This window comes from Synchiropus splendidus, chromosome 14 (assembly GCF_027744825.2).
Source record: "Synchiropus splendidus isolate RoL2022-P1 chromosome 14, RoL_Sspl_1.0, whole genome shotgun sequence".
NCBI classification, from domain to species: Eukaryota; Metazoa; Chordata; class Actinopteri; order Syngnathiformes; family Callionymidae; genus Synchiropus; species Synchiropus splendidus.
In genome coordinates, this window is record NC_071347.1 from 9450885 (window position 1) to 9463092 (window position 12208).

The following is a 12208-nucleotide window of genomic DNA, read 5'->3' on the forward strand; positions in this document are numbered from 1 at the left end:
ATTTTTGTAATTGTGATAAAAGTTCTGTTCTTGCCAACAAAGAGGTGTTTCTCTTTGGAAAAATACACCCTCCATTTCAGCGTGGCTCATTTACAGACCTGTTTGGGTAATTGCCTTCAGCCAGTGATCCCCATCTTGCTGTGCTGTAATTACTTCCTGATCCAAAGGCCACAGAGCAATGAGCCGACTTCAGAACTGCTCTGCAGCAAGCAGGATTACTATTTCACTTATCAGAACGGTAGCGTATTAGACAATCCCCAAATCACATCGCTCAGACAGCAGAGGACTAAGCCTGAGATGCGACGTGTAGGCAGGGCCAATCCAAATGAACTGTCACTGAAACTGTGAGAAGGAAGGATAACCAAGTCTGTGGGACAGATTTACAATGGACTTCATATTGTTTTCGGATATCTATCAGGACAAGAGAAATAGAGTAAAAAGCACTACATTTTCCTCACCCAATTTTTTTCATGAAAATATGTTTTGAATTGAGTAGTGAAAAAAATGAAAAAAAAATAGGGATGCACGGATACCGATATTGCATATTGGTCCAACACCAGGCGTGAGTACTCCTACTCATAGAATGGCCACCGATACCACCAAACCGATACTACATTAGATGGCCAGATTTTGAATGTCAGTTTATGGCATTTTCTTTTGATTCTATGCTTGTACTGCAGTCAAACTAGTGACCGTCACACCTGTCAAGAAAAACATACTGAGGAATGTTGTTCAAATGTCAATTGATATAGACAAATACAAAAACTTAAAGTAACTTTATGGGTAATGGTGTAAGTCCTCTTTATCGGAAATGCCTGAACTGGTTTAAAAAAAATGGTATCAGTGCATCCCTAAAAAAAACTGCAAATGTTTGGAACCATCCTCAAAAACATGAAATCTCTGGGCTTTGCTCTAACTGTTTAATAATATAATTGGATTTGTGCATTATTAAAGATATAGTAATATCTGGATTTCAATACACCTGGAAGCCATTGCACCAATTGAAATACATTGGGTTTTTGGTTTATAACCAAGCGCAACTCTGTCAAAACACTATGGCGAATTAAACATTGTTTAATTTCAGATTAATGTGGAGTTTTTAAATGATCTCTTCAGTATGTGAAACCTGTAAGACGACCAATAAAAAACACTCACCCAACACGGCCAGGTTGTGCTCTGATCCACACGCAATCTGCAAAATAAAAATAGTCATTTCACTTTTCAGTTTGGGTTCACTGCAAAACAAAGCTGCTAACACCAACATGGAATTCAGTTCCAAGAGGAGCTGCAGCCACATCAGCGATGGTTTGTAAAACAAACTCATTGTGGGCTATAACAAATGCATGCAGTGCGCCACCTTTATTTAAGTGAGCTGTTCCAAGGACAGCAGACTAGCTGTTCCTTTAAAGCAGGGGTCTCAAACTAACCCACAGAAGGGCCGCAGTGGGCGCATTCTCACCAGTCACTTGTGTGCTTTCTGGGTTGGAACAAAATCCTGCACCCACTGCCGCCCTCTGAGGACCAGTGTGAGACCCTATAATAGATGTGTTATAATAGATGTGTTAATACATGTCAAAGTGTCTCTTTATCTGGCTTGACAGTGAACAGCTGTGCAAATCTGGTCATTATATGCCCAGCTTCTAATGTTTATATGCCTCATAAAATGTGACACTTTACTAAATATTGACATGACGTGTGTTTGCAGAGAGGACAGAAAGAGAGTGAGCGTGGAAGTGGCACAGTGTGAGAATCATTAACCTCCCAACGAATCCATCTTTCCTTTGGCTTCACACACTGAAACGTGCTGACGTGAGGCCATAGGAGCTGAAGACTGCCCTTGACATTGACTTTATTGGCCACGTTTCCCATCCCCACGCTGACATTTAGTCACCAGGTTAGCAGCAGCAATCCCCAGACACTCATAAAATCCTCCTTATGGGTCTAAGGACCTAAATGGTTTTCTCCCATAAGCATCATTAATGCTCAGCCGGTATCGGCGCATGTCACGTGATGATGTAGTATAAAGCATACACTTATTGGGTGAGTTTTTTTTCATCAGCACTTTTCACATCAACTTTCAGCTTCAGCACACGCACAGCTCCCCCTACTGGACATTGCACACATTTATAATTCACTGAAATTCAAGCCAGCTGTATGTCGGGCATTACAATATAAACGTCTGTTGAAGAGACGTTTTTGGATTGAAAACTAACATTATCTTAAAGGACCAAGATTTAAGTTTAATTTGAATTTGAATTTAGTTAATTTTGTTTAATGTATACACTGCATGTATTTTTTTGAAAATCTAGTTTTTCATATTTTATTCAAATGTGATTCATTATTATTTGATTAATGATTATTTTTATTTGTTTCAAATCAGATGGTATGAACTGTAACACAAGTGCAAGGTTACCATCTTTGTGCCCAACATATGGCTGTATTCTGATACTGACATTTTTTAATCATTTGATTTTGGTCCAAAAATAAAACATCTTAATAATAACAACAACAACAACAATAATAATACTAATAATAAATAGTTACATTTATGTAGCATGGAAGTTACACAACAAAATGACTATCAATGGATCAGGAGCTGCAAAACACACATTGACTGCATGAGTTGTACCTCTGTAGCCCCAAAGAGAGTCTTCACTTCAGCAGGGCAACAAACTTCCAGTGCATCTCTTCTTGTTGGTGTCTCCGCGGACAGCTCCGAAAGGGGTCGACCTAGTTGTCCGTAGTTCTGTCGTCCCCAAGTGAACACTCTGCCAGTCTCTAAAACAAATTAGTCAAGACTTTATAATTTCCACCTTGACAATTTCATAGATACATTCAGCGAAGAAGGTTAAAGCTTGGCTTTGGCAAAATGTCTGATGCATGAGAGCACAGAATGCTGCAAAAAGGGCAACTTCAAAACACCACTGACTGTGTAAGAATGGATGCAAAGTAGTCGAATAACCAATGCTTGATCAGGTTCATTAATAATAAGTAAAAAGTTGGAGATGGAACTACTATGACACATAAGAAGAGGAAGAGAGCCATTGAGGATCATGGATGGGGCAAATTAAATGCTCTCTTGCTTTGAAAAATCTTTTTTTTTTTTTCAGGAGGCAAATGTACAGTATATTTATTTCCTACCTGTTTGAGTGACAACATGAGTCCAGCCACTCCACACACTTGTAGCCTTTTCTCCACAGAGACAGGAAGGGTTCAGTCTCAAGGGAAGAGCTCTGAACAGCTCTGGACCGACCAATTCACCATGTTTGTTGCTTCCCCATAGAAACAGTTCTCCATCACCTGCACAACAGGAATAAGACTGTTTTAATGGCTTTATTAACAAATAAATGAGGGCAAAGAAAACCACTTTCAAAAGACAAGACATCCAAAGGGAGAAAATAATCAGAACTGGAAACTAATAATAATTACATTTCGTAGGTTAAAACAGCTTTATTTAGGTTTTAGGAGGGAACCTTTTTAGCTTGTTTCTTATAAATACTCAATTTAATTAAAATGACTTTTGAGAAAAAAAATGAGATTGAAAAAACACTTTCTTAAAACAAATGTAGCATATCCATAACATTTTAAATACATATTAAGTTTTCGATTTTTAAGACCAGTATAAATAAATACCTGTTAGGCAAACACAGTGTGCTGCACCTGCTTTCACTGTGAGTGCTCTCGTTCCTTCAAAACCTGCAACATCCACAACAATTATTAGAAAAAAAACTGAACAGACGAAAATCTATTAAGCCACCAGTTTAATGATGGCATCAAATGAGGGCTATCGCACCGACCTGGCACCAGCGCAGGAACCTTGGAGTTCAGGTGTGACGGCACTGGATCTGGGCTGAGGGCACGCTTTGCGAGACTGAGGAGGCCGGTGCCCCATTGGTACACATGACCAGCATCTGAGAGGAGAAGAATTGACATTATGACTCCTAAATTCCAATCCCCCACATTAGCTGACAATGAAATGGACCTAATTAAAATGAATAGGATTAAAACGCACCAGTAACAGCAAGAGAATGTCTTAAACCTGCTGCTGCACTCACCACTCTCTCCCCCAGGCTCTGGAAATATGCAGTTCCATTTGTGAGACACCAACCGAGTTGGCAGAATTGGATTTGAGTCCGGTGCTTACCTCAACTGCTAGTGCGTCTGCTGAATGCGTCACAGTCTCTCCGACACCTAACTGCCCAAACTTGTTGGAGCCCAACACTAATAATTTTCCATTATCTGGAAAGGGACACAGAAAACCCATTAAATTCAATAATTACATAATACTGTAATGGAAAAACATTTAAAAGGATGTGGCCTTGTACGATATAAGACAATGGGTTCACCTGTTTTCATTACCAATGTTTCCATCAACACACTGGTGACTGAATTATCAGAGTCTGCAGTGTTTTCAAACAGGGAGCGATAATACTGACGCCACACTAATCTGGCAGCAGGACGGGGAGATGACTGGCTAAATTAAATTATTTGAGTGAGATAGTTGCCAAGGCATACCTGTGAGAAGGAGAGTAAAATCCCAGCCGCAGGCTACACTAGCGATTCTCTGACTCAACCCCCGACAGAGCTGGAATGTAGAGACGTCCTCTGTGTGGCTGAGACCCAGCTGACCTCTCTGATTCTGACCGCATACATACACGTCACCATTGTCTGTTCAACACAAATCATGTTGGAGTCAATACGGAACAAAACACACAGCAGTGTAGACGATAAGGTGTTATTTTTCTGCCAAACAAGTGGAGATTAATGCAGTGATTCTTAACCACAGGGCCGAGGCCCATGGTTGGGCAGCGAGCGCCCCCTAGAGGGCCTTTTTTGTTTTACACCTCTGGGCCGCGAGACGCTCAGTTTTAATACACTTGCCAGGGTTTGGTGGCAGTACTGGGTCAATTAATTGACTTGAAGGCTGCAAATTTGTGAGAAGTTCTTGCAAAGAAGAAATTATAAAGAAGGCGACGGCGCCCCCAATAGTAAAAAGTGTTCCTGAAAGCACCTTTTTACAATTAAAATTAATCAGAAAATGTTATGCAGATACTTTCATTTTTCAATTTATTTATCTTCTTTAGAGTTCATTTATGAAAAAAAAAACTATTTTACGATATGTAAATATTATCTCATATTTCGAATTTTATTCATGATTTTTGAGTTTTTTGAGTTTTTCCAATATTCTCAACAGTTTGCATCAAGCGTATTACTTTTTGTATTATTATTTTAATTTTGGAAATTTGATGAACATGACTTGCACCAGCTTCTGCTGCTGGTTGGACTGTTCAATAACAAATATCTATGCCCTGATCACATGGTTTCATGTCATTTCACACGGTTTTGGTTTGTTTACATGTATGGTTATTGAACACAAATGGAATCAGTAATGCTGAAATCCGGAATCAGTATTCACAGTAATGAATCCATTTGTTCTGGAAAAAGGTGATCAGAAACACATGGGCTAATGAATGATCCAAAGTGTTTGCTGAATGTCGTGACGTGACAAGCTGCAATTGGGCCAGCAGGTGGCGCTGGTCAATCACGAAACAAGTGAAAACAACTGCTGCCCCGCAGGAGTCGGAATGTTCCAGGTTGTCGAACACCTACCAGTAATAATCGCCGAGTGTCCTCCGCCACCACTAAGTATACGGACCTTTCCGCCCTGAAATGCTGAGGCGCACGCCTGCTGGGGCACGAGCTGGTCGACCTCATGTCCCAGTCCCAGCTGTCCGTAGCTGTTAGCGCCCTTCAAGACACATGTCCGCGTTAACCAGCGCTTCACAGCCTCAAAACAGGACCAGCATCAACCCAGTGAACTGACAGAGCTGTTGTGCTATCGCTGGCTAAAGTGCTAAGTTGTGCTGCTACACAGCCTTCGTCTCTCAGTGTACGGTGAGTACATGGGTTTGCATAAGTCGATCATATGAATACATATATTCACATTATGTAAGCGTAACTTGCGTCTCACATTTCAGCGATTTCAAACTTACCCAAGCAAGTAAACAAACGCACGCGCTCGTTGCCATGGACCAGAAGGGAGAGTAGTGGTGTTTACGACACTGTCGCAAACACTGCTTATTCAATGTTGGTACGTTTATACTGTATTAGTTCAATATATCCATCAGGTTGATCATGAGAACGTGAAGCCGTATTCATCTTAGAATAGTTTGCTCTCATTTTTATGGTCCAGTGCAGTGAAAAGATTCCTAATGAATGCACTAGGTGAAGAAATATGTGGAGAGGTTAATAACTACTGTATGTAAAAGAAATAAACGACGTTCACGCAATAGAATATGGCAAGAATTTGAAATAGACATGTACGCTCTTAAAAGCTTAAAAATCGAAATAGATTCCTCTATGAATATAATCATGTTTAAATATATTCCACAGTGAAGATTGCGCGGTGTTCCTTCCTTTCATTGAGGTTGAAATATTATGCCAGGTGCTTTGTATATATTCAGTACACGTTTTTCTTACAATTAATTTACTTTTTCTGTGTAAAAACAAAAAAAAAATAATGTTTGTCGTATAAAAAAACAAAACGTGGACAAATTTGTCTGAGAAACAAATTGTTTTACCTGTATTTAATTTCACTGTTGATACAATGTTGTCTACATTTAGTACATTTATATCTTTACAGTATAAAAATAATTAGATTCAATGATTAACACAATTATATCAAATTAAACATTTTACTTTTTACAAATGATCACTGTGAAATTAAAACATTTTTAAACTTTTCAAGGGCAAATCATGACATTGGCAATGAGTCGCCACCTTCTGAACTTCTTCCAGACAGCACATACAAATTAAAGTGACACATGGCCCATACAAAAGTGTACATATGCACTGAAGAAGCGGTTAAGTTGAGGAAGAATAATGGAAAAAAAGCAGGTCGTGATTATATACATAAACGGAGTGAGCAATTCGCATGACCCACTTATTTACAGTATGTCTTCCTTTTGTGGTACTAAAGCAGTGATGGATAAGCAGCTCTTTGGGTTCGTGCAGATCACAGCAGTTAAACAGCATCACAAATGTGAGAGGAAAACCAATGCTACAAAACATGCAGGGAAAGGCGCAACTCTGCAGCAGTGGGACATCAAGAATGATGATGATCTAGAGGTGATAAACATTCAGACACCCAGCTGCTTGTTCAGCCGGTTGAGAGCGTCCCCAACAATGTCAAGCTCATGTCGAAGTTCCTCCACCACACTGTTGATGCTGGGAGTGTCTTTGAGCACGTCCACGCTCTGAGTGTAGGGGTTGTATCGGACAGTGAAGGGGCGCTTGATGGTCTTGGCAAACTCCCTTTAAAAGATGGGATCTCATTTAGCCAAAACAAGTAGAAAATTGTATACCTGTGTCAGAGGCGACTGAAAATGAACCCACCTCATTTTGACTTTGGCCTCCTCGAAGCTGTCTGACACAAAGTAGACTTCCTGAAAAGTTGTGATGATGCATTCTTGCTTGGATGTAACTTTAGGGTCAAACGGCATTATCCTTGCATTACCAGAGAGTGCGTGCTGCGGGGAAGGAACATAAACATGAGTCAAGTATCTATTTTATGCGTATTATTATCATGTGTATTATTATATACTTTCTTTTAAACGATTGCAAAGTTTTTCAGCCTATTTTTAAGTCATTTATTTCACAAGAAAAATGTATTTTTTGTTTGGATTTATTTGTTGACATGCTGCTACCAATGACTCCCTGGATTATGCTGCTTTATTTCTTCATAGAATTTCAAAGACAATGTAACAGTGTCCACTTACTTTTAGCTCACTGATGGATGACAGCAGACCTGCCCCGTAAGCTCGCAGCTGCCCTTCCTGTTTGCATAAGCCAAACTCCACTGTGAAGAAGTAGCACTGGACCAGAAAGAAAGGGGGTTATTAAATATTTCCATTAACATGACTAAGTAATGAAGTCACTCACTGTGGCCAGTTTTTGCACAGAGTCATCAGAAGCACCAAGTGAAGCAAGGCCAATCTCCTGAGAGAACTGAGCAAAGCTGGGCTCAGCCAATAATGGGACGTGACCCAGCAACTCGTGGCATGTGTCTCTGGGTGATGAAATAATATAGTGGTCCAACAAATCGCGGGAAATTACAATCTTTTTTTTTTGCAGATGACTTACGGCTCTGGGGTGTATAGGGGATCGGAGCTGTGCCGCACATACTGGGTACAGTGGAAGACACGGAAGGCCAGACCTGCCAGGAAGTCACGTGGGGAGAGGTATCCTGCAACAGGCCGGATGGTGAACCCGGTGCGTTCTGAAACACAGATGTCAAGAGGTGAAAAAGATCGTACAACATAAATATGGCAAAAATAATCAAATGAAGTTGTGTTTTCTCCTCAGTTTTATTTTCACTTTTAACCTGTCACTCACCTTTGAGAAAGCGTGAGACGTCCTCCAGCTGAGGAATGTTGTCTTCCCGACATTCACAGAACTTGGACAGCAGTGGCAGGTTCTTCAAGTACTCCCGACAGGCATGGGTGGGATATAACTTGTTGAGCTCCCTGTACACAACACCCCACGTCTTCACCTCCTCCTCTGTGAACTCAATACGAGGAATTGGATCCCCACTGAAATAAAGCAGGCAGTTCTTTAGTTTCTCATCTAAATGTTTGTTTACTTTTTAAATCACAAAGCAGAACCTACTGTCTGTAGGACATGGCAAGATCTGCAAACTCCTTTCTTCGCTTTCGGTAGACATTGTCCTTGAAACCCTGTCGAGGTGAAACACATCATGAGGTTGACAGATTGCTGTGATAATACTACAGTTTGTGTGATACATACCGGATGGTCAGCATCCAGCTCAGATCCGTACATCAGAACGCGGTTTCCACATTTGTCCAAGTCAGCGATCTTCTTGGGAAACCATGGGACATTATACATGTCTGAGAAGAGACACAGATATTTAAATGAAATGTCTGTCATGATCAACCCTTGAACAGCAGTCATAGACTCGCCAACCTCCACCAATAAAGGATCCTTAAAGTACTCAAATGTAATTCCCTGTGTAGCAGTTGATCACAGTACACAGCGGTGAGAGAGCTGAATTGCAGCCCCTGGACCACCGGGGAGTTTGGGGACCAGAATTCCTCAAGCAAATCCTAAAACAAATGATCTGGATCCTAAATTGATTCATTCTTTGTCCCTGAAAAATTCATCCAAATGACATACAGACGTACCAATGACATTGAAAACAAAAGCTCAGTGGCAGAGGTAAAGACATTCGAGCCAGCCAGGAGTCAAACCAAGGATCGTCTGACCCATAGACGCGTTATCCATTGCACCACAGGCCTGGTGATGTATTATAGTGATTCTTGCTGTCATAAGTGTTTCAGAATTCATTTAAAATAATCCTAGATCCAGACAGCCCATGTCCATAAATGATTTTTTTCCTTGTTCCACTTTATGCTTTTCAAATTATTTTGAACACAGACAAACAAACAGACAAACCCACATACACTCAAACTTAAACTCCTCGGTAACAAAGCGCATGAATCCTCTCACCTCCCTCGCTCAGACAGGAGTTATCAGGAGGATCCATTTCCACCACATTCACATGCTTTCGCAGCAGCTGGATGATCTCGTTCAACTGCTCGTGGTTGCTGTCACAGTCCACGAATATCTCAAACTCGGAGTTGCGTCGTTTGGATTTCCGAGACTCGATGTGAACAAGGTTGACGTGGCTTTCCTGTAATACACGTTTATGTCATGAAAACATCCATTGTGTTTAAAAACAAAACAAAACCTTTTTATCTACCTGGAAGAGTTTAAGTGCCTTTACCAGTCCTCCAACTTCATTCTTCAGGGAGAATATGATTGTCGTCCTGCCTTTCTCTGATGTGTTCTTCTCACTGTTTTCTTCGATTTTTGTGTAGGTAGCTTTGTTTATCTGTTAAAATAACATAAAAGTCCAATGATAATAAACAATATTTATCATGAGTAAAAAGGGAAGAAGGGATTCAAACGTCATCGACACACTGTTTACACTTTTCATTTGCATCACGTTTGACTAATCATGAGGTTTCTAGAGTTTAGAGTTTCATCCATTTCCCAGCTGCAGCAAGAAAGACAAAATTGGTCCTAAAATGGATCAGTTATTTCATTGTCATGTCATAGTTTCAGTACAATCTGCTGACCTGAGTGCCAGTACTTAACAGGGTAAACAGTCCTGGTGTGTTTTATGTTTTATGTACGCAACAGAATGCATGTGACAGAATCATAAAGAAAAAAACAAATAAAACCAAAACATGTTTAAAGGCAACAGAAAATCGCAGTGTACTGTATAACCACGCACTTTACCTTAAATGTATACAGCAATATATGAAGTCTCGCAAGTAATGTCCGTTCATATCAAGTGCAAATTTTAAACATGGTTGGACGAAAATATTTAGAACAGATTAAATGCATTTCTGTAAATACATGTTACTGAATGGCTTAAAAGACAAGTTGCAGTTTTTTTGTGCAGTACAGCAAATTCAGCTATTTGTTTAGCATTTTTGTCATTGTTGATGTGAGCTGTAGTGATAATGATAATTCTCCTTTATTTTTGCTATTTGGTTTTGAAATGACCCTTTAGTTTTTTTGTTTGTGTGAAATCAAAGATGCTTTTTATGACTTAAATGAATGCATAGCAATAAACTGTAATACAAATTTTGGATAAATATTATATTTTCCTTTTCCCCCTAAAGCACAAGCAAAGATGAATCACCTTACATTAGGGGCCATTTGTATCCCTGACGTTGCTTGCGGGGCTGTTCAATCATTTCAATCAGAAGCTACAGCTGGACAGCTGTAGATCACCATAAAACATTTTCATGAGGATTTAAATCATTTGATTTTAGACCTAGAAGTGTATAAATCATATTTGAACTGGAGCGTGCGAGGGTCATGCGTGATCAGCACCATGGACAACGGTCTTCCCTCACGTTGCTGCAGACGCCAGGGGAAAATTCATTTAATCCTTTCTAGAATTAAGTCTTAAACATGCCAACATCACAGAAAACTAATCTGTTACTATCATCGAGAAAATTTGATTTGTTTCCGGCCCAGTACGTGTTTTGCTCGGAAGAAACTTCATAAAATCGAGAAATAGAACAATCATAAAACATATTTTTGAAGTAAAGGTATTTTCATTTTCTTCTGCAAAAATTGTGTCAAAGTACATTTATTACCACGTTCCGTCCCTTCAACATGGTGTATACGGCTCGGTGGATCAATTTCCCTTGGTTCGGTCTCAGAACGGTCCCAGACAGCATCCGTGCTCAGACTGGCCCAGGTCGCTGTGGGGGTCAAAGTCTTCTCATCGCGATTTAACAGAGATGAACTTGTCTGTCTGTCTCCGCGAATCGTCTTACGACGAATCACGTTTGGAGAGCCTGGATCGGATTAATGGCTTGCATGCAGCTGAGATCTCAGACGTGAGGTCTGCTCTCACAACAGTTTTCCCATTTCCCTATTAGCAGTAATTTGATTTTAGTGAACTTTTTTTTTTACTTAGATGATTCAGATTAATAAAGAATGACATGTTTTCATGTCTATATATATATATAATTTAAAATCTAAATTGTAGTTGAAATATTTTACCCCAGCAATTGTCCCCAGTCCTACTTTAAATAATGTATGCAATTGTGTTTAGAAATTAAAACAAATCATGTTTTATGATAAGTCAAGCAATATAACCTAAAATGAATGAATAAATACATTCTATTCATGGCCATGGAATGCATAAAAATCTGAATCTGAATGAACTCCAGTATCAACACAATGAAGACACGACACATATTCTCCTCTTCTCAAATTGAATTGCTCATGTATTTTTCTAGCTTGTCTGACAGCAAACTTTCACCTGTGCTGAGTTAAGATTGTCCTCCGCGGTCTTTTCTGACGTAAACTATCAGATTAAATTAAGCAGCAATGACGACAATGGCTTAGATGTAATGGCCCTTGCGTTGACTCCTCATGAGGGGCCCTTCCTGGTCACCATCTTTCTTACCTCGTTGTTGAGCAGTTTCTCATCGAAGGCGATGTTCATAGAGTCGAAGGATCTCCCTCTGCGTGGTCCATCCAGCCTGTTTGAGTACATTTTAAAGTGCTACAGAATGCTAAATAGTTATATGCTACACAGGTCTGGAGAAATGGTCTCTGCCAAGTCGACCTGGGCAGGACAAAGTGGACTGTGTACTTATCG

General features: G+C 39.9%; 2 protein-coding genes and 1 long non-coding RNA gene across 8 annotated transcripts in view; 1 reads left to right on the top strand and 2 right to left on the bottom strand.

Annotated features, from left to right (window-relative positions):
• Nucleotides 1–6049, bottom strand: part of sergef (secretion regulating guanine nucleotide exchange factor) — a 36419-nt gene extending 30370 nt beyond the window's left edge. Inside the window, exons 1-10 of the mRNA XM_053885586.1 lie at nt 5994–6049; nt 5611–5749; nt 4516–4668; nt 4145–4239; nt 4013–4073; nt 3798–3911; nt 3634–3696; nt 3142–3300; nt 2630–2778; nt 1156–1192 (exon numbers count right to left, since the gene is read on the bottom strand). Of these exons, the coding sequence (XP_053741561.1) occupies nt 1156–1192; nt 2630–2778; nt 3142–3300; nt 3634–3696; nt 3798–3911; nt 4013–4073; nt 4145–4239; nt 4516–4668; nt 5611–5749; nt 5994–6029 (1006 nt within the window). The 5' untranslated portion in view covers nt 6030–6049. The remainder of the gene's footprint in view (nt 1–1155; nt 1193–2629; nt 2779–3141; nt 3301–3633; nt 3697–3797; nt 3912–4012; nt 4074–4144; nt 4240–4515; nt 4669–5610; nt 5750–5993) is intronic.
• LOC128770753 (uncharacterized) lies at nt 5004–8058 on the top strand. Its single transcript, XR_008416541.1, has 3 exons — nt 5004–5895; nt 7746–7894; nt 7962–8058. It is a non-coding gene; the product is annotated as an uncharacterized LOC128770753 (long non-coding RNA).
• Nucleotides 6617–12208, bottom strand: tph1a (tryptophan hydroxylase 1 (tryptophan 5-monooxygenase) a). 6 transcript variants are annotated; one of them, XM_053885592.1, is made up of 11 exons: nt 11193–11979; nt 9803–9910; nt 9526–9709; nt 8806–8906; nt 8668–8735; nt 8395–8591; nt 8143–8278; nt 7942–8068; nt 7779–7874; nt 7396–7529; nt 6617–7314 (listed from the first exon to the last, which is right to left on the bottom strand). In XM_053885592.1, exons 1-11 carry the CDS (start codon nt 11274–11276, stop codon nt 7140–7142), a joined length of 1410 nt encoding a protein of 469 aa, XP_053741567.1. In that variant the 5' UTR covers nt 11277–11979; the 3' UTR covers nt 6617–7139. The 6 variants fall into 6 exon arrangements, with proteins under 6 accessions (XP_053741567.1, XP_053741565.1, XP_053741566.1 ...); XM_053885590.1 differs by having other exon boundaries at nt 11184–11979; XM_053885591.1 differs by lacking the exon at nt 11193–11979 and adding an exon at nt 12014–12208 and having other exon boundaries at nt 6618–7314.